Raw genomic sequence first — 27,150 nt, forward strand, 5'->3', positions numbered from 1 at the left:
AAAAGGGAAAGTAGCCCCCGAGAAAGCACTTGCAGAATGGTGCGAGACTCTGCGAGACGAATTGGCGAATGCCGCGGGAGAAAACGCGCGTTTTTAAAGGCCACATCTGTAGTCATTCGTTACTAATTCTAAAGTGACATTTTAATTTTAAAGGGCCTGTTGCAGGGTACATTTTTCAATGAATTTGTGCAATTTGCTTGTTGATAATAAACATTTAAACTGTTATCAATTGTATTTTATGTTGTTGGGATTCACAAAATGGAATATAATACGAAAAAGGACAGCGGTTTGCAATGAGTCTCCTTTCCCCCACAACGCACTGCATTACGTCACGTTGGGGAGAGAATTCACCAAAACCGCCTTAAGAGCATTGAGAGTGACCAGAGAGACAAGTAAAGTACAGTATTCAAATTGCAGATTATAGATAAATACATAGATATAGATAGACTATATAGCCAGATAGATAGATAGACAGACAGACAGAGAGATAGGCAGACAGCCAGATAGCATAACATTAGCATAACTTTGTGTAGAAAGTAAACAAACAATTAACATAATTGTACGTGCTGGCTTGAGGGGGATTCAGGCAGCATGCCTAAAATCCTGGAAGCTGAGTGAGGCACGTCACATCTAGTCGCGGGGTAAGTGCCTCAAACAGCAAACAAAACACACATTTCCCTACAGCCAGTAGCGGAGTGGCAATCGGGAGAGTCGGGACTTTCCCGGTGGGCCGGTCTGATAATAGTTATACATTGGAAGTTATAATAGCAACACCGTCTGTCAGTCTGATATGCGGCCGGTTCCCGCAGCCCGCTGGTCAAACTGTGCAGCCTCTCTGCTCAACAAATATAAAAGTGCTCAACCCGTTCGGCAGGTCCAAACATGTCCAGGATTTATAAAAAATACAGGGATCAGTGAGGTCCATCCCCAAATGGCATAGCCTGTCATCCTTTTATGTAAAAAGCTGCCGAACGTCTGTTTAATGCAGTATGTATGCGGTCGGATTCGAGTCCTCTGCTTCTGTCAATAAAATGATTGTGTGATTTGTTATGATCGCATAAACAATATAACAAAGCATGCTTTTATTTCACAAAACAATATATATTAGATATTATATGATAGACTAGTAAGTGTGGATTAAGGATGTTTAAAACTCTTTAGCCTGGTGGTTAGGACATGAATGGATTAAATCAGCAGATTTGCTAAATTTTATTTATCTCCACATATATCAGAAATAATAATTAGCAGGGTAACTTTGCAGTATACCACATAGTATATTTTCTACTATGTATATATGATTTCCATATTATATACGTAAGTATTAAACGGCAACAAATGTCTCATCTATCTCTATATCTGGCTGAGGCTTTCATCCACTTCTCCCCAACGTGACGTCATCGCCGAATTGCTTAAAAAACTTTAATACCAAAAACGTTAAAAAAAATGGTCTTTAAGACCTTTTTACCATTTTTGAGACATTTTTAAAATTATATACATATCTTGAGTGATTTATGTACCCATTTATCGACAGTGGTGGTTAACCTGCAACACGCCCTTTAATTAACGTAGACTTGTTTGTGACTTATACTGGGCTTTGAATCTGAGGAAAAAGTTCCCCACAAAAGAGGAGTTTCTGTTTCATCTACGCACTTGTCTCGTCAAACTGATGTATAAACGCAATGTCACTTACCTGATATTTCTGTAATAGTGATTAGGAATAACTGCAATAGTGTATTAGAAAAATAGGTGTTGTGATGGAGCATCAGGCATGTTGTTGGGACGGAAGCACACAGATGCAGCGGTAACTTAATTCCAGTGATCTCTGTAAAAGCAGATTGAGGAGACATTTTATTCTAGTCTTGAACTCAATTATTACAATCCTCCGAGTGCAGCTGCAGTTTTTGTCTACATTCATGAGGGGCATCCAAGTGCCATGAAGAGTTTCTGCGTGTTTCTCCATGTTGCGTACGACTTGCTGGGGCGGGTGGGGTCACGCAGGGCACGTGTTTGCGTGCATGTCGCAAACCATATCGATATATCCCCCAAATCCGATATAACGCCCAGCGGCTGATTTCAAGTATATAAAAACATTTGTATGTGAATATTGCATAAACAAGTTTCAACGTCTCTAATGTGATTTGGTTGTATTGTTTTTTCTGTTTCCCTCAGTTCTGTCAGCCTAGCGGATGGCAGCTGGTTCCAGAAAGAAAACCTTCATCTTTCTTTGTGGCGGTTCTCACTGATATCAACTCAGAGCGACATTACTGCGCATGCTTCACCTTCTGGGAGTCTGTGGAGAACCCGCAGGTCAGTGCTGGTCACTTGGAGATAAAGAAAGCCAATGTGACATTAGGGGTGGGTAATATGACCAAAATCATTTTATATCATGATAACGATATGTATCACGATAGAGTTGTCTTTTTCATTTACCAAATTCTTTGTTATGAAAATCTTTAGCTATGATACCTTAGAATTGTCATAATTCTCTTAACCAATTTCAATATAACAAAAAAATCTTATACAAGCCTAAAATGGAATACAAAAAACAAACAAAACACAAGCTTACTGAAGATAAAAATGATTTATAATATATTATTCTTATTTCATAATTATTTAATTGCAGATTTTCTTTCACTGCTGTTTGTTTAACATGAGTGACAGATAGGAGCAATATTATGTAACTTCCTCTTAAAAAGCGTCATGAAACACTGCTGTTTCAGCTCCAGTCTACCTCACTATAATTTTGAAAAATGCTACTTCAATGGGCATGTATGCTGTGAGAAGAACGGCGATGAGTAGGCGGGGCAACTGAAATAAGCTAAGAGTTACTAAGATTAGCATTATTACAGAAATAATTAAACTGAATATAATATTTTACACATTTACTTTACTATACAAAACCGTATCCATGTGCGATATATAATAAAGCAGCAACGTAATTGCGAATGAGTTTGTTTGTTCCCTGGCTGCATTTCGGAGGGGACTGCTTTACAAACAAGGCTCAGTTTGACGCCGGATTTTCCACTTTTTTTACAACTATTGGAGCGGTCAAAACTTTAAAAAGACCCCGTTTAGGAGTCACAACCACATGCGTAAGTAATTCGAAATCTCACGTGTTTTGTTTGCAATCGCGCATACGTGCATGTAATGTAAACAACACCAACAACAGCACTTTGTACTGCATTTACAACATTTACACCTTTTAAAACGGGCAAATGCAGTTAAAAACTGGATTATGTTGCTTTTTTATTAAAATAGCGGCAAAACAAGCAAGGATTAATTACCTGATAGAGACGTCCTGGTGTAATCGTTGCTGCTGTTGTTCTTGTTTGTCCATTACTGACTAAGTATCCGATTCTGGATCATATTTATAACATAAGGCTGGTTATTTAAAAAAAAGTGTTTTTAAAGTTTGATTTTCCATCTATGTCGGCTGTAAGTCCAAAAGTAGTATCCGAAGCTGCGCGTACTCATAACTCTTCAGCTCCGCCTACCGCACGCCGTTAAGTGTTCGACCTTTTACGCCAAAAATCAAAAACTCTTTTTTTTTCTTTTATAAATCTGACTAAGCAAAAGACTCTTTGGACATATGAATGATGAAATACTAGTCTATATATAAGCAAGATTAACATTAGATTGGCAAAAACGTCTTGTGTTATGTCAGCTTTAAGAGCTTAATAATGAGCAAGGGGATGCATGGCTTGGATGCTCCTCTCACACAGAAACAGTGTGCGCATGTAGCCCAGTTGTCCAGCTTAAAATCATTTGTTTTATATATGTGCAAATGTTGAAGCAACGTGAAGTGGGAACCTTGATAGAGACGATAATCCAAAACCTCTACCAGTTTATTGTCACCCCTATGTGAGACAAAAGAACAGACAGAAATAAATTCTGGGATGCCACAGTTTGGAGGAATTTACTGCTGTTTAAAAATGGTGATTGACAAACATTTTGCAGATGTTTGATGATGTGTGTTTGTGTGTAGCTACAAAAAGGAGAGCCCAGTGAGGCTGATGAAGATGATAGCCCAGACGTTCTTCAGCCTGCTCAGCTCTATGCTCCAAAGAGCCTGGTTTTGGTGTCCCGCTTGGACCACACAGAGGTCTTTAGGGTAAGTGACAGACAGAAAAAAAATTAAAGTTAACCCTTATTTATGCTAATTCCTGCCTGTTTTCCTGTAGAACTGTTTGAGTCTCATATACACGGTTCATGTGGATGGCCTCAATGTTCCTATGGAAACAGTCATTGGAAACCTTCTCACCTGCATCATTCCCATAGCTGGAGGATCTCAGGTGAGAATCAAACCTAAACTTTTTCATATCAGTTTGGAAGCTCTCCAGCTTGTGCTGATTTAAATGTTATTTTCCTTTTGATGTAATCATTCTTGCCTTATGAACGAATATATTGTTTCTTCTCTGGGATTCTCTTTTTAGAGAATAAAGACACATTTGTAAATGCATTGTGGGTAGTTTAGGAGTTGTCCTGTACTGTGGATAATATGGTACTTTTTGGATGACAAGCAACTTTCAACTGCTTAACCTTTATCATGAATCATAGACCCGTCATGACCCCCCATGTATAAGTCCATGAATGCACATTTTGGTAACAATAAATACATAGGAAAAGTTTAGGTATAATCCTTGTTTTTTATCAACGATTAATAAAGAGAGGTACATGTCTTTTGTAAGGGTTTTGAAAGACTTCTGTAAAGAGGGTATGCATGTGACGTCACCAGTAGGGCTGGGTATTTGCAAGGAGCTCACAATACAATACATATCACGATACATGGGCCATGATACAATGTACAATACAATGCGTTGCATGTTGCAATACATTGCAATACTTTATCCTTTTTTTTCATATTAAAAAATAGAGCTTTTTTAAGCCAAAGTGCTTCTACACATCGACTTTGAAAGCTGCAGGTGTTTTTACATTTTCTGCCATTTTCTCACTCCCACTTACTTCTGAGACATTGGCCGAATGGCCGTATATGACAGACAACTGGACAGCGATAACTCCAGCGGCGGCGGAGGAGGTTGTTTGTTGCACACAGAAGGATTTGATGTAAAAAAAATATCGATAGTAGAGATTGAAATATCGATACACTATCGTGGAAAAATGTATCACGACAGTTAACTGTATCAGTATTTTTGCATATCCCTAGTCACCTAGTGACTGCGGTTACGCTCACTGAGTCTGGGCGACAGCATTAGTGAATATTTAGTCAGTTATCATTTAGTCAGAACAAACGCGGCAGACATATTACTTTACTTCAGTGTTTTACACAGGCTTGACGTCATTGTTCACAGGCATCAGATTTATTTGTGAAAAATAGTAGGGCAAAGCACAACCCACGCACAGAACATTACTCCACAAATAACTGCACCCTCATAATGCGATCATAATGGAATTTGTCAATATTTCAATAATACTTTACCTCATGTTAACACAATACTTCAATAAAAATAATGCTACATCGTGGCTGTCAATGGCAGCTTAATTCAATTTAAAGGACAAGTTCGGTATTTTAGACTTAAAGCCCTGTTTTCAGATTGTTTATGGTGAAATAGAATGGTTTTGACTGAAATTTCGACATTTGCGGCTGCCCTCTACAATGGGTTTAATGGTGCACTGGAACAATCCTTCCTAAAATGCATTAAACTTTCGTTTACAAAGATGTGAAACTCACCGAGTGGTCAGGGGTGTTCACTGATATGCTCACACAAAAATCGCTGCAAAAGATGCTTTCCAACAGCTGTTTTAGCATTCGTTGTTAACTTGTGGACCTATTTTTCCAAACGCCTCACACCCGTACATTCTTCTGCTTAGAGCTTGAATAATAGACGCTCCAGCCCAGGTGGTGGCGCTAATCCGCCATTGCCAATTGCAAGAATAGAAACAAAGTTCCTGGCGCGGAGTAATACCGTACCTCACAGGACATCTAATACAAGTCAATGGAGTTGGTAAAAACTACGATGAAACCTGTTGGAATGCGTCTTTTGCAGCGATTTTTGTGTGAGCATACCAGTGAACTCCCCTGACCACTTGGTGAGTTTCACGTCTTTTTAAACGAAAGTTTAATGCATTTTAGGAAGGATTGTTCCAGTGCACCATTAAACCCATTGTAGAGGTGTGAGGTGAAACACAAACACGGAAAAATTCTCATGGCAGCCGCAAATGTCGAAATTTCAGTCAAAACCATTCTATTTCACCATAAACAATCTGAAATCAGGGGTTTAAGTCTAAAATACCGAACTTCTCCTTTAAGCTGATAATTGTCAGTTAGACTGGCGTTTTTGCAGCTGCCGGTATAAAAACAGCCATTTTGTTGAATGTCTTGCCCCTCATTCTCCCCGAAGGGGGCGTGTTTCTGCATGTTCACGTGGTAAAGAGATGTCGATGCATAACCTCTATATTTAGTTTTTATTTTATTTTATAAGTATCAAGCCAAGTGTCGTGTCAATACTGACCAAGTAAGGTCATGGCAAAGATTGAAATCTATGTGAAATCAAACTTTGATGTTTTTAATTTCATCACTTTAGCCTGGATTTCACAGACAAGTCACATATTGTCTTCATTTAAAATGTTATAACCTAAAACATTTTGTGACATGTTAATTAAAAAAATAAAAGACACTTGGTTTGATATTTTGTTGTCTAATGTTATTACATTCTTTGCATTTTTTAAGCATGGCTGCGGTGTACACATGCTTCTTGGGGTGACTCTCTTTGTCCACATAAGGTGATTTGTGTTACATCCTAATTGTTCCTTTCCTGCAGTTTACACTTGACTTATGTGTCTTTCAGATAAATGAACCTCCTCTTTGTAGTTTAACTGACTGTCTACTGGGTTGTTTCCAGGTAACATTTATCTTCCAGCCATCAACCAATCAACCCATCTGTGATTCTGCCTGACAATCAAATGTTTATCTATGCTTTGCATTTTTCCCAAGACATTTAGACATTAACATGTCCTGTTACTTTCTGATTCTTTGCCTCAAGTTGATTGCATCTGGGAATTAATTGTTATCAGATCATTTTATTTGTGTTTCTTTGGTGATGGTTTCTCTCATCTGTACATTGTTTTTATGGGTTTGTAGATAAAAAACACCATCCATACACAAACACACGCACACACATGCACAGTGGCTTATGTAGCAAATGGAGGGGTTACGGAATAGTGTTGTTTAAAACAACCAATCATTGTTTTGATAATGATAAGTTATTCATTAATAATTACAATTATTAATGTTGATATTTTCTCCCCCACCCTGTTAAGGGAAATTATTGTTTATCACTATTCCAATTCAAGGAATTGTTGATTTAGCTCAAATGCAAATACATACAATTAATCGTCATTAACTGTATATATTTTGTAGGTTTTAGCAGAATGAATCGTAACAATTAATTGATTAATTCGCCAGCGAATATATCTAAAATTGTACATCAATTCTGAGAAACATGAGTGTGAGGTAGCATTGATGAAAAGTTTAAGTGACTTTGAATTTAATCAGAACTCAGAAGTCATCCATGAATAAACAATCACATTTATTTGACTACTCTACTGGGATTACATGAGACATAGACAATGGAGACAAACGTGAACATTTAACATGAAATAAGAGAGAGAGAGAGAGAGAGAGAGAGAGAGAGAGAGAGAGAGAGAGAGAGTTGCATAAACCACATTCATCTTACTTTACCGACTTAAACGCAGCCACATTCTAAGATATAGGTACTTGCATGTCTGTGCAGTTGAAGGCATTTGAAAGTCTTAGGTTCAGATGGAAGAAGATGGCTTTGCAGGTCCAGTTGCAGTATTTTCATGCTGGAAGAACATTCCAGGTTGTTGGTGTGCCGAGTGTCCAGTTTGAAGAGTTGTTCCAAAAGGTTTAGAATTGAGTTGGTGGTTTTCTGATTGTTGAAAATCCATTCTTTGTTAAAACTTGGTTAAAAGTTTGGCCTAAAACTCACAGAACAAAGAAAGGCCTCTGGGCCTAATTGCCCTCCTCCCCCAAAGGGGGAGGGGTGGCTGGAAGAGCTCACTTGTAGAAGAGATGAGTCGAATGAAAGAACAGCTAACCCATGAGATAAGGTTTTTTGCCAGTATTTATCCTTTAAGTAGGACACGACCATTCAAGTTTGAATCGACCAATCAGAGCAGGGGAGAGATGTTTGTCCCCTTAACTGTTAATCTTGCATCTTTCATTGCCTGCAGATTCCTTGGCAAAATATTAGTCCAGATCATTGATCAAATAGAATGAATTGTTCTACCATCATACAATATTTATCAATGAAGAGGAAACTGAAAGGTGATCAGTTTTAAGCAAGCATTACGTTGTGATTCATCCCAATGTATAACAATCAAAAACCAATCTCTATTTGTCAGAGGTAGTCTAGACTCAGTCATAGAAACACAATTGTACATGAGAATACAAGTTATTTAACAAGCAGTTTATAAAAGAGGGAACCAACATACATCAAACTTGCGTAAATGTAGTTACAGACGCAGTCTCTTAAGAGTTTGTCATATGGTCTCAAAGACATTCTTTGGGGCAATTCACACTTTCTTTAACAGTTCTCTGTTGAGCTTCAAAAGGTGCCATAAAATGTCCCACTGAGATGTTGGAGCCTCTTTGATGTAGAAATGAAGTGAAACTAAATAGGCTATGGGCTTCCAAATCTTCTGCCCAAGCTTCGCCATGAATTAGGTGCACCTGTTCTGTGCACCTGTTTTGTGCTGGCGGTCCGGACCTGGAGAACAGTGGGTAGTATGTGGTGATGCTGTGTCTGTGTTGTTGAGTGCTAGATGGAACTCTACCCGCTTGGTGAATTTTCACATGAAGATAAAAGTCTTTACTCCTCCTCGTTGACCTTCGCACAGGTCATCCACAGTCTATTTTGCAGTCCGACCATGGAAGAGTGGTTGCTCTGCATTGTGGTAGAGCTGTGTGGTTTGGAATTTGGAGATGTACCAAACCAATTCTGATGCATTCTGTCACTGTTGCTGCATGCCGGCTGAGACGCCACTTGTTCTGTGTCTTGTTAGTGGCTCTGGTGCCATGGCGACTGGCACATGGTGCGCTTCTTCGGGCATACATCTCCTGACTCCCCCTCGTTGGCAATGGGGAGCCACAAGCTGTGGTGCTGTGGGCTCATCATGGACAACGTAAAGAGTGTTCTGTTTCAGGTGCAACATGTGTGTGACATCACTAAGTCGTTGTGGGCTCAGTTTGGAAGCGAGGCCGGACGTCATGACAGCGCTGGTGGTGGGGTTTAGAGGAGGTTTTCAGCATCGCTTGTTTGTTTGGTTTAGGAGACCTAACGAGCGATGTGTGTGGAGCCAGTGTGAGAGTTCGTGATGCAGGTGTTGCTGTGGTGAAAGTTTATAGCTGTTGTTAGCTAAGCAATGCTGGTGATGGGAGGGTGGGTCGCTGGTGACCACTGGATGCCACAAAGTGCATTGAGGGTGTGTCAGCCTGGTTGTTATGGCTGTTTTAAATGTTCTTTCACCTTCTCTCACAGGTGAGCATATTGATGGGTGTTCCTGATGGCTAGAACAGGTGTTGATGCTTGGCTGGCTCATTGTTCATAGACTTTGGCAAGTGTTCATGCCTTTGTGCAGGATGTATCCTGCATGTGGTGACAGTACAGTGAGGGGGGTGGCCTTCAGTGGTCAGGCTAAGCTTCACACATTTCCATGAAGGTGTGTGGTTGAGGGCTGGTTGAGGGCTTGACCACGTGGTGTGCTGAATGGCGACCCCGTGTGGTGGACAAAGAAATTGCAGTCTTAAATTTTCTGGGTCGTGGGCCTCTGGTGTGACCTGGTTTGACAGGAGGTTCTTTACAGGACCCCTGGGTTGAGGTCTGTGATAATCAGGAAGTAGCAGGTTCAACAACAAATCATCTTGCTTCGTGTTCAGGGCACAAAAATGTCCTTGACAGTTACCGCGGTTGACAGGCAATAGTCCAACAGGCACAGTGTGCACTTGACAGCAAAGGAAAAATGTCTGGTGTTGTTGATCGTGAGAGTGTGTGAGCATAACTTTAGCTAGTGTCTTGGCAGTGCACTTCAAACTGGTTGACTGGAAATGAAAAGTTCTCATGCTTAGGCCCGAATTCTCGAAGGCTTAAAGTCCATAGGGCTCAGAATGTGTCAGCAGGTCTCTGCTGATGGGTGAGGGTGTGTTGTGCACGGGATGTGCAATGCTCATGGAGCTGTTAGTCATTTTGTTTCAGTCATACATCAGTTTAGCCTGTTCTGGCGGCTCTGTGAAATGCAGTCTGGATGCCATGGGCGCTTGGTGTCGAGCTAAGTGCCTCAGATGCAGCTACACTGTTTTGCTCTCAGGATAGGTTTCCTTCAGAGCGTTCAAGTTGATTTCTCCGATTACTTTTTGGGCTTGTTGCTTTGGCCATTGTTTGGCTGTTTCTGGCTGACAATGACACTCTTTGACTCTTTTCTGAAGGGTTTGGTGCTGTGGTGAGGGTACACCCTCCAGAATCAATTCTGGGTGATGGTCAGGAACAAAAGCATTAACAGTCTTTTTCGGAGGCAGCCCCTTCTGTCAGTATGTTCTGCTTCTGTCTGGTTGTTATTGTGCGCTCAGGCTCTGTGTAGTGTGTTGCAGTGGCGTCTTGAAGCTTTTCCTTCTCCTTCTGTGGCACTTGGTCCTCTTCATCGGTTGTCAGCTGTCGTTTCTGGGAGTCTAGACATTCTGGAAGGTCTGGACGGTCTAGAAGGTCTCGGCGGTTTGCGTGTCCTCCTGACTCCTCTGCTTACAAGCTGGTGACGTGTCCACAGCTGAAATTCAACTGGACGATTGGGGCTCTAGACGAGGGCACCGGGTTGGAACACGGTCCGCTGGTCGGCTCTGGTCATTGTCCAGCTGTCCTCGGGTACGATGTGGCAGGTCTGGCAGCTCCGGGCAGGAAAGTGTCAGAGGCACTGGTCGCTTGGCCTTCTAGCTGGTCCCCTGGTGTGACAGGGCTGGATGATCTGGACATCTGGGCACAAAGATGGAGGGAGAGAGAAGCACAACAGCCAATGCAAGTCCGTACAGATTATTAGATAATTATGTGGGCTATGTGTGGTGCAGTGAACTGGTGTCAACAGTTACTGACGCAATCTAGACGCCTATTATCCTGGCCGTGAAGACGGGGGCAGATAATTTATTCATGTGAGCATAGGAAATAGATTTGATTCAAATTGCTGATGGCTCTATCCTCTGGGTCATGAAATGACTTAGGCTAATTTATCAACAAAATTATCAAAGGTTCCTGGTGGTTTATGCAGCTTTGGTCTCCAAAATAAAACAGAATTAAAACCAAATAATAAGAAGAATGAGAAGCAGAAAGAGAGAAAGTTTTCCTTATTAAGGCTAAGCTGGTTGTTAACACCAAGTGTTATGGCAAAGCCGTTGTTAGAGGGCGTTGTGGTGTTAGACAGCCTAGGGAGGTAAAGCAGGCACAGACCAAACAGTTAGGAGGCAGGGAATTTCTCTTCCCTTTGTGTGCCTTCAATGACTGAATGGGTGTGTCTACTTTACTAAGCATGTGATGAAGTGAGGTCACTCAGGTGCAGACCAATGACCAGATCAGCCATTCTGACTTGTCCAAGCACACAGTCAGTTGAGCAGATAAAGTCAGTGGGGGGTGTCTACACAAAGGGACATCAGCTCATCACTCACCCTGGTGGAAGTGTGGGGGAGCGCAAAGGCTGATCAAATGAAATAAAATCAGTTACATCTTGGGTCATTAAATGAAATTAAAATATAAGGAAGGGTGGTGACACCTTCACACAGCAAAGAAAAATGATCGGATCAAAATTCAAATTTATCCAAATAGGTCCAATCAAAGTTTAGATTAAATGGAATTAATCCAACCCAAGATTAAACTTAATTAAACTAATTCATTGAATGTTCAAATTCAATGAAGTTGATGTAGTGTTAATTTTGTCACCTATTTTTAATTTAGTCTTACTCTTGGTCTTGTGCATATCTTTTTTTGTTAGTCAAGTTTTAGTCGACTAAAAGTCTCATCATTTTAGTCTAGTTTTAGTCAAAAGACAACTCAAGGTATCTTAGTCAAGTTTTAGTCGACTAAAAGTCTCGTCATTTTAGTTTAATTTTAGTCAAAAGAAGACTTAATTTTTAAATAGGATAAATTAAATAAGTTTTAGTTAAAACATTTTTGTCTCTTAAAAAATAAATTATTTCTGAGATTATTTCTGATAACCATTTCAGTCAAATAGTGTTACACACATCTCAAATATTGGTTAAATGTCATAATCACCTGACAAAATACACTTGTTGAATGATTTTTGTTGAATGCAACTTTGTTAATGGCGGTGACGTATCTCTATCGCGTGTAAATTGCGTCACCATTCATTCAGTGATGGGCGATAGGAAAGCACCCAGACAGCCATCAGTTACTAATAAAAGATTTTGTCCTCACAATATACTGTAAATTCAGAATACTTGAATAATGTTAGGTACATCAACAATGTTGGTAAATAGCGAATGTGGATCAGAAAGTCTAAGTTACTGAAGACAACAGGTGCACGAGAATACGACACAAAAACATCAACACAATGCTGCATAACACTAAACTTTTTAGGTGTTTGTTAAATATTAATCATAATGTGTGTTGGCTCATTTTACACATGAGACTCTTACTGACCTGATCGCGTATGCCTTTTCAATAGTAGAATTGCGCTGCGTGTGCGTGCAATTGTTGAAAAACCATATGAAGATTATTTGATACGAAATCCGATGGAAACAATGGAGAAATATCAATATTTCTCATATGTAATTCGTTTGTGGACTAAAACTGCTAATGGATGTTATATTGTGAACACTCAGCATGGAGATTTCAGCAGCGCGAGCTTGTCTGGAGTTATGACAGACGCGCAGTTTCATAATAAGAGCTCGCAGTCTTTTTATAAAATCTTTGCATAAAATAAAGTCTTTGCATAAAATGTAGCAGAGACGATTGTAGACGAAAATGAAGAGAGATTTTATCTTAGTTTTTATTTTATGCAAAACATTTTAGTCTCGTCTTTTTTCGTCAACAAAAATGCATGTTAATTTAGTCTTAGTCAGCGTTTTTGAACATTGGCGCAGTCTCGTCATCGTTTCGTCTTAGTCATGGAAAAAAGTTCGTTGACGAACCTATTTCGTCTCGTCTCGTCTGACGAAATTAACACTTAGTTGATGCAGTCAAAGTTTAAATTTGATTAAACTAATTTGATCAATGTTTAAATTCAACCAAATACAATCTCAATTGTATGTGGGGATTATTGAAATAAAAGGAAGGAAATCTAGAATAATAAAATTAGTAATGCGCAATGCATTATCAATTATTATTATTATTATTATTATTATTATTACTATTATTATTATTATTATCTAAAATAATAACAACAGTTAATAAATCAAATCATAGCACATAATAACACAGCCAAGTGATTAGCCATGATACATGTGCTAAACAGGAAGTAGGAGGAGACCAACTGGGAGTGATCACGAGGTGGCGCTATTGAGCCCAAGAAAGAGGGAAGTCAGAATAACAGAGACAAACAAAGGAGTGTTACACACCCAACATATTGCCCTCTAGTGTTAGTTAGAGGCAATGCGTCTTAATCTGACTTCCATTGCCATTTTCAACATGGAATTACATTATTTTAAAAGCAGGTTTGCTAAAAACAAATGTAATTGGATCCAACGGATCTTAGAGTTAGTGTTAGTAAGCAGCCTGTTTTGGTCTACTATTGCTAAACACAATCAACTTTAAGGATATTCGATGGGATTACTTCGCCATCAGAATATTACGAGTGTCAGTTAGCAGCCTGTTTCTGGTCTACTATTGTTAAACACTATAAAATTCAAGGATATTCGATGGGATTACTTCGCCATCAGAATATTAAAAGTGTCAGTTAGCACCCTGTTTCTGGAATGCCATTGCTGAACACACAATTCATACTTCAATGGGATTTCGTCTCCATTGAAATTAATAAAACTACTTGATCAAGATTTACAAATATCTCCTTTAAACAGTACAATTTTCCTGTAGTATTTACTGAATTAACTTCACTCTGTGAGCAAATGGGAGGCACAAATAGGTAGCTAATCTGTTAGTTCAACCCCTGGAGAGATATCAAAAGAGTTAGTATATAAGGCCTTGTAAAGCAATATTCTTCTTCACGTAACTGTGCTGTTCTCTATGAACATTTTTGCATTGTTAGTCGAAATGTTATAGTAGAGTGACCCCTTCTGTTCAAGTTGGGGTATTGCATGTTATTTTTTAAGTACTTATATGATGACATCACCAATGTGAGCCTAGTTTTCAGCAGCAGCAGGGAAGAGCATGCGGTCATGGCTACTGCTCCTCGATTTAAGTTGATTTGAAGGCACTTTTGGTATGTAGATATTGCTAAATTATAGTTTCTATGCATATTCACTGTGAATTGTCATATTTTATATGGCAGATGTTAAATTATTTTCTCTTTGTTTTTGTGAATTGTAATAGATGTATTGCATCTATTTTCTGAAGTAGTTGATACTAACTATAAGGAATGTGAAGAGCCTTTGTTGTGTTTATGTAAACATAATATTGATTCTGTATACTTAGAATTCTTTATGTTGTACTTTTACAGTTTTACGTTATTCTATGGACAACAGTAAATCTTGAAAACCATTCTTGCCTTTGTTGTCTTTGGGGGGGGGGGGGTTATCTGACTGCATATTCAAGCAAGGTGTTTGAAATAAAGGGCAGAACAGTAAAACGAAACCCTTTGGTAAACAACTTCTAGTTTCTAACTCCGTGGCGGGGAGCTAGCCAGCTCATAAGGTGAACTTCCTTCTACAATGTCTAAAGCAAGCTGCAAGTCTGGATCACAGAGGCATGCATCTAATGCATCATGCTCGTCACGGCACTCACGAGGCTCATCGACTGTAACCACAGCCGCCGCGATGGCTAGAGCAGAGGCTGAAGTGGCTAAAGCAGAAATAGCTTTTGCTAAGAAAGAAAGTGAATTGAAAATACAATAAGCACAGCTTGAGGCATCATTAGAGACCTTAAGGCTGGAAAAAAGATTGCAGCCATACAAGCAAAGGCGGAGGCCTTAGAAACAGCCGCAGAACAAGAAAGCAGAGGAAATTCGAGTGTAGTAGGGTTACCTATAGAGGACACAAAAGAACGCACACAGGCTTACTTAGTGGAACAAGCAGATAGTGTTGTGGATACACAAATGCCAGTGCTAGATGGGCCATTTTATGATAACAGATACACAAAGGTCTCAGAATTGCGACAAACACAGACTACTGAACTGCAGCAAGAGGGTAAGCATGGGTTTTATGCCACACCACCCAAGTCTCAACCTGTCACTGCAGAGGGCAGGCAGTACCCTACTATTTCGCAATTCACAGATGTTACACCCTCAGTCCATCATGAGATGTACACTAAGTTACCTCAAGATGTGTATCACTCACATTCTGCAGCGTTTCCATGTAATGAGCAAAGGATCGGAGACAGGCGAGTGACATTCAACTATTCTCCAATTCAGTCAGCTACACCCTCACAAGCTGGTAATCAAGGTGATCCTCATACAAATAACCAAATGTCTGATGTCGTCAAGTTTATTGCAAGACGTGAATTAGTGTCTACGGGCCTAACACAGTTTAATGATCGTCCAGAGACATTCAGTGCATGGAGGGCATCCTTCATAAATGCCACTAAAGAACTTAATCTCTCACCTAGCGAGGAGATGGACTTGCTGGTAAAATGGCTGGGGCGTGAGTCAGTGGAGCATGCAAAACGGATCAGAGCTGTACACATTAATCATCCACTACATGGGATCAGTCTGATTTGGGACGGACTTTATGAAACATATGGCTCGCCAGAAATGGTAGAGAGCGCTCTATTTGGGAAACTGGAGAGCTTTCCAAAAATATCAAACAGAGACAATCACAGATTGCCCGAACTGGGAGATCTGCTCATGGAGATCCAAGCAGCTAAGCAGGATGGCGATTTGATGGGTCTTTCCTATCTAGACACATCGCGGGGAGTGAATCCGATAATACAAAAACTACCGTTCAGCTTACAAGAAAAGTGGCTCACAGTGGGATCTAAGTACAAAGAGGACTACAGAGTTTCCTTTCCACCATTCAAGTTCCTAGTAGACTTTGTGTGTCAACAATCTAAAATACGCAACGATCCAAGTTTCTTTCTCACAGCTGTACAGGAAGAATCGCACAAACCAAACAGACAGTCAAACAAAACTGTTTTCCCAGAACCATCGCCACACACAAGACTCAGGTCTCTACTGAAAGTTTGTTAGCTGCCAGTGAATTCAAAAATATAGTTAACCCAGCAAAACACTGCTTTCTACACAATAAGCCTCACTCTCTGTCCAGATGTAGAGGATTCAGGATGAAACCTATGAAGGAGAGAAAGTCATTGCTTAAACAACAAGGCATATGCTTTAAATGTTGCAGCTCCACGGCACACATGGCAAAGAACTGTGATCAGGTTATTAAGTGTTCAGAATGTGGCAGCATTACCCACATGGCAGCACTCCATCCAGGTCCAGCACCATGGACCAGAGAGCCACGATCCCCTAAATCAGAAGTGAGTGAGGACGTACCTGTGGATTCCGAGGTTTTCTCAGCTTGTACAGAGGTATGCGGGGGCGGTCATTTTCCACGCTCATGCTCCAAGGTTTGTCTTGTGAAAGTATTTCCTGAAAGCCACCGTGAGAAAGCAGTCAAAATGTATGTGATATTAGACGATCAAAGTAACAGATCGCTCGCAAGATCAGAATTCTTTGATCTGTTCGGCATTACAGAGTGTAACGTAGCCTATACTTTCAAAACATGTGCAGGCACAGTTGAAACAGAAGGCATGCAAGCACGAGGCTTTCAAGTGGAATCCTTTGATGGAAGCTTAGTCTTACCCCTACCAGTGCTTCTTGAGTGTAACGAAATTCCAGACAATCGTTCTGAAATCCCCACTCCAGAAGTGGTTAGTAACCACAGGCACCTAAAACATCTCGCAAGGTACATTCCAGAGCCAGATCGTCACGTCCCCATTCTTCTCCTGTTAGGCAGAGATATGATCAGAGTCCACAAAGCCCATAAGCAAGTGAACGGCCCACCAAATGCTCCCTTTGCGCAAAAATTGGACTTAGGATGGGTTATCATTGCAGACATGTGCCTCGGGAAAGTTCATAAGCCTACCTTCATCCAAACTTACCACACCAACATTATGGAAAATGGTCAGCCTACATATTTTTTTACCCGTGTCCTAACAATTACACTGTAAAGAATAGATTCCAAAGTGTCAAAGAGGAAACTCAAGGACCAACAGCTTGGGATGTATTTCAAAGGACAAGAGACGATGAGAAAACCGCTCTGTCAATTGAGGACAGACAGTTTCTGCAGATCATGGACAGAGAAGTCTATAAAGACGAGGAAAATTCATGGGTTGCGCCACTTCCTTTCAGACAGCCGAGGCATTACTTACCAAACAATCGTCCACAAGCTGTGGAACGCTTTAATTCACTTCTACGATCTTTCAGAAGGAAGCCCGAGATGAAAAAGGACTTTGTAGCCTTATGGAAAGGTTATTTCAAAATGACCATGCAGAAATCGCTCCTTCAGTTAGTCCAAATGAACAGTGTTGGTATTTACCTTCTTTTGGCGTATACCATCCAAAAAAGCCATCCCAGATCCCAGTGGTCTTTGACTCGAGTGCTCAATGCAAAGGCGCATCACTGAACAAGGTTCTCTTGACGGGTCCCGACCTCAACAACAGTCTCCTCGGAGTCCTCATGCGTTTTCGCAGAGAGCCTGTTGCCCTCACAGTAGATCTACAACAAATGTTCCACTGCTTTAAAGTTCGGCCTGCAGACAGGAACCACCTTAGATTCCTCTGGTTTCGAGAAAATAACCCAGAGAATGAGGTTACAGAATACCGTATGAAGGTACACGTATTTGGGAACAGTCCCTCTCCGGCAGTGGCCATCTACTGTCTGTGTCGAGCAGCTCAAGAAGGAGAAAAGGAATTCGGTCAAGACGCCCGGCAGTTTGTGGAGCAAGACTTTTATATGGATGACGGATTCATTTCCTTACCCTCCTCAGAGATGGCAATTGACCTTCTAAAAAGGACACAGGACATGTTGGCCGGGTCTAATTTGAAGTTGCATAAACTAGCTTCAAACAGCAAGGAGGTTATGAGAGCTTTTCCATCCGAGGATTACGCAAACTCATTGAAAGAACTTGATTTAGGTGTCAGCTCACTTCCTATGCAACGTAGTCTTGGCCTGCTTTGGAATCTGGACACAGACTGCTTCAACTTCCAGGTCCAACAGGATAGAAGGCCTTATACTAGGCGTGGACTACTGTCTGTAATAAACAGTTTGTACATTCCACTAGGATTTGTGGCCCCTATCACAATTCAAGGCAAAGTACTGCTGAGAGAGCTAACTGAGTATGTTGCTGAGTGGGATGCACCCTTACCTGCAAACAAACAAAAGGTGTGGGAAGAATGGAGAGATTCTTTGCAAGAACTGCAACATGTACAAGTCCCAAGAAGCTACGGGCCCACATCATTGTCAGGAGCTCAAGGAGTTCTGTGTGTTTTCTGATGCGTCCGAGCAAGTAATTGCAGCAGTTGCTTATCTCAAAACAGTTGACTCAGATGGTAACTGTCATATGGGGTTCATCACAGGCAAATCAAGGCTAGCGCCACAACCAGAGCTCACTATACCTCGTCTGGAACTCTGCGCGGCTGTCTTAGCTGTGAACATAATGGAAACCATCACTGCGGAGATTGCTGTCCAATTTGATGAGATTACCTTCTTTACGGATTGTCGAGTTGTCCTTGGATATATCCATAATGAGAAACGTAGATTTCATGTCTATGTAAGCAACCGTGCACAAAGAATCCGAAACAGCAGCAATCCAGAACAATGGCATTATGTGAGCTCAGAGAATAATCCAGCGGATGTTGCAACACGACCAATAGCTCCAGTTAAGTTGCAGGACACTATATGGTTCAGCGGGCCACCATTCTTGCATCATCCAAAAACACAGACTTCACCTAAAGAATCCTTTACACTTGTTGATCCTGATCAAGATTCAGAAGTTCGTCCAGAGGTTACAGTGTTGTATACCACTATCTCAAATCGCTTTGAACGCTTTTCGGACTGGAGCCGATTAGTCAGAGCTGTTGGAAAGCTGATTCATATTGCTCGCTCTTACAAGCAGGACCAAGAAGCCACCCCTCAAGTATGCAAAGGATGGCACTGTTGCAAACTGCCTCTTGATGCTGACACAATACTCCAGAGCACTGAAGTTGTCATACGAGCAGTGCAACAGGAAACTTATGCTGATGAGTTGCAGTGCCTCAAACGGAACAAACCACTTCCCAAAACTAGCACACTTCGAAATCTAGATCCCTTCATTGATCCAAGTGGATTGTTGAGGGTTGGAGGTTGTCTGGACAAAGCAGATCTAGGTTCTGAAAAAAAAAAACCCTCATCATACCCGGCAAGAATCATGTAGCATTACTTCTGACACGACACTTTCATGAGCAGACGCATCATCAGGGTCGCCACTTCACTGAGGGGGGCGTTAAGATCTGCTGGCTACTGGATAATTGGAGGCAAAAGACGTGTGAACAATCTCGTCCATTCCTGTGTTATGTGCTGCAGACTCAGGAGGGGCTGCGAGAAGATGGCAGATTTGCCCATTGACAGGCTTAGCACAGAGCCACCCTTCACACATGTGGGATTAGTTGTGTTTGGCCCCTGGTCCATATCTGCTCGTAGGACAAGAGGTGGCTACGAAGAAAGCAAAAGATGCGCAGTCCTATTCACATGTCTAAGAATCAGAGCGATTCATATAGAAGTGATTGAGTCCCTGGATTCCTCCAGTTTCATTAATGCTTTGAGGAGGTTTCTGGCAATCCGGGGTCCAGTGAAACAGTTTCGCTCCGATAGAGGCACCAATTTCATCGGAGCTTGTACAGACTTGCAAATCCCTTCCAATGTTGATGAAAAGGCAGTGAAACAATTCCTGTCAGATCAAGGCTGCATGTGGACATTTAATCCTCCGCATTCATCGCACATGGGGGTGCATGGGAGAGAATGATCGGCATTGCTCGTAGGATCTTGGATTCTATGCTTCTGCAGATGACATCCTCTAAACTCACGCATGAAGTACTCTCCACCTTCATGGCTGAAGTCACTGCCATTGTAAACAATAGACCACTGATACCTGTGTCAACTGATCCAACAGATCCTTTCATCCTAACACCTGCCACATTACTTACCCAAAAGACTGATACTAGCTCTGCTCCAACGGGGGACTTTGGAAAGCCTGATCTGTACAAGCAACAGTGGCGCAGGGTGCAAAGTCTTGCAAATACCTTCTGGGACAGATGGCGTAAACAGTACCTTTCTACCCTACAGCATCGACGAAAATGGCACCATCAGCAACCCAACATTTCCAAATGGATGCATAGTTCTGCTGAAGGACTCTCAGTCTAAACGGAACAATTGGCCCCTGGGCATCATAACGGAAACTTACCACAGCCAAGATGGGCGAGTACGGAAAGTGCAAGTAAAAATCATTGGAAAAGGCGGACCCAAACTATTTCTGAGACCTATTAATGAGATAGTACTCTTACTTCATGAAGATTCTGGATAGACTATTCAGGTTTAAACTTAATTCAGAAGGTTTGGAATTCCCTGAATCCCAGACGGGGAGTGTGCTGTTCTCTATGAAAATTTTTGCATTGTTAGTTGAAATGTTATAGTAGAGTGACCCCCTCTGTTCAAGTTGGGGTATTGCATGTTATTTTTTAAGTCCTAATATGATGACATCACAAATGTGAGCCTAGTTTTCAGCAGCAGCAGGGAAGAGCATGCGGTCATGGCTACTGCTCCTCGATTTAAGTTGATTTGAAGGCACTTTCGGTATGTAGATATTGCTAAATTATAGTTCCTATGCATATTCACTGTGAATTGTCATATTTTATATGGCAGATGTTAAATTATTTTCTCTTTGTTTTTGTGAATTGTAATAGATGTATTGCATCTATTTTCTGAAGTAGTTGATACTAACTATAAGGAATGTGAAGAGCCTTTGTTGTGTTTATGTAAACATAATATTGATTCTGTATACTTAGAATTCTTTATTTTGTACTTTTACAGTTTTACGTTATTCTATGGACAACAGTAAATCTTGAAAACCATTCTTGCCTTTGTTGTCTTTGGAGGGCGTTATCTGACTGCATATTCAAGCAAGGTGTTTGAAATAAAGGGCAGAACAGTAACAATAGAGGATTTCTTCGCTCTCGTTAGGTGGCATAGAATAAAATTAGTGCATATAAAAAGATTTCTTCGTTTTTATAGTGGCACAATTAAAGTTATATACTGCAGTTATTCAATGGTTTAACAAAGACTGGGCCCCTCTGTGAGAGACTCAGTGATTGTAAAAGGTGTGAAGAAGGGGGATGGGTCTACCTCTTCATTCACACAAAGAAACCAGTTAGTTTGGTTTAGTTGCATTCAAATATACATGATAGAATATCCATAGATTTTAACCAAGTCTGATCAAATAAAAAGTTTAAAACTTGCCAGCGTTCCAACACCATATAAATGTAGCAAATGGAGGGGTTACAGAATAGTGTTGTTTAAAACAACCAATCATTATTTTGATAATGATAAGTTATTCATTAATAATTACAACTATTAATGTTGATATTTTCTCCACCACCCTGTTAAGGGAAATTATTGTTTATCACTATTCCAATTCAGGGAATTGTTGATTTAGCTCAAATGCAAATACATACAATTAATCGTCATTAACTGTATATATTTTGTAGGTTTTAGCAGAATGAATCGTAACAATTAATTGAATAATTCGCCAGCGAATATATCTAAAATTGTACATCAATTCTGAGAAACATGAGCGTGAGGTAGCATTGATCAAAAGTTTAAGTGACTTTGAATTTAATCAGAACTCAGAAGGCATCCATGAATAACAATCACATTTATTTGACTACTCTACTGGGATTACATGAGACATAGACAATGGAGACAAACGTGAACATTTAACATGAATTAAAGAGAGAGAGAGAGAGAGAGAGAGAGAGAGAGAGAGAGAGAGTTGCATAAACCACATTCATCTTACTTTACCGACTTAAACGCAGCTATATTCTAAGATATAGGTACTTGCATGTCTGTGCAGTTGAAGGCATTTGAAAGTCTTAGGTTCAGATGGAAGAAGATGGCTTTGCAGTTCCAGTTGCAGTATTTTCATGCTGGAAGAACAGACCAGGTTGTCAGTTTGCCGAGTGTCCAGTCCATTTGAAGAGTTGTTCCGAAAGGTTTAGAATTGAGTTGGTGGTTTTCTGATTGTTGAAAATCCATTCTTGGTTAAAACTCAGGTGAGTTTGGCCTAAAACTCACAGAACAAAGAAAGGCCTCTGAGCCTAATTGCCCTCCTCCCCAAAAGGGGGAGGGGTGGCTGGAAGAGCTCACTTGTAGAAGAGATGATTCGAATGAAAGAACAGCTAACCCATGAGATAAAGTTATTTGCCAGTATTTATCCTTTAAGTATTCAAGTTTGGATCGACCAATCAGAGCGGAGCAGGGGAGAGATGTTTGTCCCCTTAACTGTTAATCTTGCATCTTTTATTGCCTGCAGATTCCTTGGCAAAATATTAGTCCAGATCATTGATCAAATAGAATGAATTGTTCTACCATCATACAATATTTATCAATGAAGAGGAAACTGAAAGGTGATCAGTTTGATACCCAATATGAATGATTTTAAGCAAGCATTACGTTGTGATTCATCCCAATGTATAACAAACAACCAATCTCTATTTGTCAGAGGTAGTCTAGACTCAGTCATAGAAACACAATTGTACATGAGAATACAAGTTATTTAACAAGCAGTTTATAAAAGAGGGAACCAACATACATCAAACATGCGTAAATGTATTTACAGACGCAATCTCTTAAGAGTTTGTCATATGGTCTTCGGATTTCGAATATCATGCAATGTATCCGAATATATTCGAATATCTAGCCCCCCCTCCCTGCGCATAAAAAAACCCTAATGGAGATTCAATGACAAAATTATTAACAGTGCCAGTCATAAACAGGGCTGTCTGGATTACTTTTTTTACTTAATGTTTGAAACAGGTTATCAACTTATGAATAACAAACTTATTCAGAACAGTAACAAACAATAACGTGACAACTTAAACAGCACAGCAGCATGAGTAAGGCATATAGCCAAGCCCAAACGGAATTCGCGCTCGCAGATTTCGGCAGAAAACTCCGCAGAATTTCGCGGATTTAATGCCCGTCATTGACAAGCACACATATTACGCACTTGAGCGTGTTTGTGAGAAGAAATCTCATTGACAACAAGCACCCATACATAGCCTATCCCGCGGGTTTGTGAGCCGTCATTGACAAGTACATTAACTCTGCGCGTGCTGTTTCCGTTTTTAATGATAGAGAGCACACAAACCCTTTGATACTTGAGATTAAATTAAACTTACCGCTGAGTAAAGCAGCTCTCACTTGACTCTGTCGTCTATGTGACGCGCGACAGTCAGCACATGATCATTTCAAATCCGTTTACAAGACAAATCCGTGTTGTTGTTTAATATAAAGTTTACATTGCGTTGTAAAAATGATGAAATTATCTTTATACATGCTAATTTCATAATGTGAACGTATTAACACAAGCTTTTTATTCTGCTATAATATTTAACACTATAAACAATATGTCATTTTATATACAAACTATAATTCTATCTTGACATGCACATTAGGTTCATTTTGGTCCAATTTGATTCCCTCTCTTGGGCACAGTTGCCGTCGTCGGTCTCACTCTCAGCCTCCTTCCCATTATGAGGTGTTACTGTGAAAAATGCGCTAAACATGTCATTTTAAAAACCGGATGGTTTATTTAAAGTTTGAATACGGATATTTCACGTCTAGTTCGAATGCATATTCGAATATCGAATAAAAAGTGACAGCCCTAATTCACACTTTCCTTATCAGTTCTCTGTTGAGCTTCAAAAGGTGCCATAAAATGTCCTACTGAGACGTTGGAGCCTCTTTGATGTAGAAATGAAGGGAAACTAAATAGGCTATGGGGGATAGCACATTATATCATATTTACTAGCTTTTCTGCAATCCAAGTGTCAGCTATGATCCAGTTCTGGCAATCCAGCCAGATGCTACACTTATAAGGCCAGTGTTTTTGTCCCTGGTCCATTGTGTATTAAACATACATTGAGGAAAATAAGTATTTGAACACCCAGCTATTTTGCAAGTTCTCCCACTTAGAAATCATGGAGGGGTCTGAAATTGTCATCGTAGGTACATGTCCACTGTGAGAGACATAATCTAAAAAAATCCAGAAATCTCAATGTATGATTTTTTAAACAATTTATTTGTATGAAACAGCTGCAAATAAGTATTTGAACACCTGTCTATCAGCTAGAATTCTGACCCTCAAAGACCTGTTAGTCTGCCTTTGCAATGTCCACCTCCACTCCATTTATTATTCTAAATTAGATGCACCTGTTAGCTACACTTGTCCATCCCATACACTCAGTAAGAATCCAACTACTAACATGGCCAAGGCCAAAGAGCTGTCCAAAGACACTAGAGACAAATTTGTACACCTACACAAGGCTGGAAAGGGGTACGGAGAAATTGCCAAGCAGCTTGGTGAAAAAAGGTCCACTGTTGGAGCAATCATTAGAAAATGGAATAAGCTTAACATGGCTGTCAGTCTCGGTCGGACTGGGGCTCCATGCAAGATCTCACCTCGTGGGGGCCCAATGATCCTAAGAAAGGTGAGAAATCAGCCCAGAACTACACGGCAGGAGCTAGTCAGTAGCCTCTTTCACACAGTAGTTCTGGTAAATTACCATGAATTTACCAGAATGAATTTACCAGTAAATACAAAAATGTGCTGTTCACACATGCAGTGACGTTCCGTCTTTTTACCAGTAAGACATCATTCACACATCAGTATCAAAATACCGGTAAACTAGGAGAGAAAGCGGAAGTTACCTGTGGTGCGCAGCCGGCGAGCTCCGTGTCGTATTTGTAAACAATAGCGGGTTGTGACTTAATATCGTCGGTCCGTATTTTGTTGTTTTCACATCTGTGGCAAACGGTCGCAAAGTTGCTCGTGACCAAACAACATTGCGTTATGCGGCGTCAAACGGAACCTGCGTTTGCACATTAGGCTTCACAGAGGGTGTGTTAAGGACGTCGGCAATTTGGCAAATAGATGTTAAGCTGTTTTAAACAACTTTGAAGAAATGTGGATGTTAACTTCAGTTGTGCTCGACTTTTAAGCAGCATGGGTGTGGAAATGACCGTAAACAGTGTGGGGGTAAACCCGTCATCTGTATAAAAACTTTCTGATTTGGCCGATCTGTCGGCACGGTCTGACGTCGTCCGTTCTAAATGCCGGTAATCCTATATTTTTCGTTCACACATAGCGCACACAGGTAAATTACTGGTAATCTTACAACCTGTCTTACTGGTAAATTTAGAGCACTGATTTACCGGAAAGGTTCTGTTCACACATTACATGCTAACTGCAATTTACCGTAAATTACCAGTAAAGACTGTGTGTGTGAAAGGGACTAATGACCCAAAAAGAGCTGGGACCACCGTTTCTAAACTTACTGTTGGTAATACACTAAGACATCATGGTTTGAAATCATGTGGTTAGATGAGACCAAAATATCACTTTTTGGTCATAATTCCACTAAACGTGTTTGGAGGAAGAAGAATGATGAGTACCATCCCCAGAACACCATCTCTACTGTGAAGCATGGGGTTGGTAGCATCATGCTTTGGGGTTGTTTTTCTGCACATGGGACGGGGCGACTGCACTGTATTAAAGAAAGGATGACCGGGGCCATGTATTGCGAGATTTTGGGGAACAACCTCCTTCCCTCAGTTAGAGCATTAAAGATGGGTCGAGGCTGGGTCTTCCAACATGACAATGACCTGAAGCACACAGCCAGGATAACCAAAGAGTGGCTCTGTAAGAAGCATTTCAAGGTTCTGGTGTGACCTAGCCAGTCTCCAGACCTAAACCCAATAGAAAATCTTTGGAGGGAGCTGAAACTCTGTGTTTCTTAGCGACAGGCCAGAAACCTGACTGATCTAGAGAAGATCTGTGTGGAGGAGTGGGCCAGAATCCCTCCTGCAGTGTGTGCAAACCTGGTGAAAAACTACAGGAAACGTTTGACCTCTGTTGCAAACAAAGGCTTCTTAGGTGTTCAAATACTTAATTGCAGCTGTATCATACAAATAAATAGTTAAAAAATCATACATTGTGATTTCTGGATTTTTTTTGGATTATGTCTCTTACAGTGGACATGCACCTACGATGACAATTTCAGACTCCTCCATGATTTCTAAGTGGGAGAACTTGCAAAATAGCAGGGTGTTCAAATACTTATTTTCTTCACTGTATGGGGTGGGACATTGGCAGATGGCATCTAAGCACACTGCAGCGTCTATGAATGACTTAGAAACTTGCAGTCGTCACTCCAAGTATTGTGATATGGTTTCAGTGCAACACTTTGGTTGCTTTTGCTTGGATAATGCTTGTATGTGCATGAAATTAAATTAATTTCAAATTTGTTTCTATAGCATTTTTTTTTTTTGCACTCCAGCAAAGCAGCTTTAAAGTAAATGCAAAGTAATACAGGCAAATATAAAACAATCAAGGCATAAAAAATATAGTTTTATGTATACATTAGCAGTAACAACTGCAGAAGTCAGACAATTATTTTCATAGTGCTATAAAACTGGCATGTTTACCAAATTTTTCCATAAAACACATAAATTAAAAGTACTTAAATTAACTGTAAAAATTGTTAAGATATAGTTTAGTTTTTAGGAATTATATAGACTTGCCAAATTTAATCTGCGACGTGCCCTGAACTCATCATAGCTATTCTATTGATAATCTCCTGTCACATCCTTTAAAAATAAATGTCATCAATGCAGCTGTTATGCAAGCATCTGTTGACCTATAAGAATTTAAGTGGCTTTAAAGGAATAGTCTACTCATTTTCAATATTA

At 40.3% G+C, this 27,150-nt stretch overlaps 1 protein-coding gene across 6 annotated transcripts in view; it reads left to right on the forward strand.

The window, feature by feature from the left end:
• sbf1 (SET binding factor 1) overlaps nucleotides 1-27,150 on the forward strand; it is a 411,549-nt gene that overhangs the window by 105,599 nt on the left and 278,800 nt on the right. For 2 of the 6 annotated variants that reach the window (XM_065247769.2, XM_073815717.1), the window contains exons 3-6: nucleotides 2,170-2,355; nucleotides 3,986-4,111; nucleotides 4,182-4,292; nucleotides 6,807-6,860. In XM_065247769.2, coding sequence (XP_065103841.1) covers nucleotides 2,170-2,355; nucleotides 3,986-4,111; nucleotides 4,182-4,292; nucleotides 6,807-6,860 — 477 coding nt within the window. The remainder of the gene's footprint in view (nucleotides 1-2,169; nucleotides 2,356-3,985; nucleotides 4,112-4,181; nucleotides 4,293-6,806; nucleotides 6,861-27,150) is intronic. The other 4 variants (XM_073815733.1, XM_073815742.1, XM_073815729.1 and 1 more) reach the window with 3 other exon arrangements.

Source organism: Paramisgurnus dabryanus, chromosome 1 (assembly GCF_030506205.2).
Source record: "Paramisgurnus dabryanus chromosome 1, PD_genome_1.1, whole genome shotgun sequence".
Classification (NCBI taxonomy): domain Eukaryota; kingdom Metazoa; phylum Chordata; class Actinopteri; order Cypriniformes; family Cobitidae; genus Paramisgurnus; species Paramisgurnus dabryanus.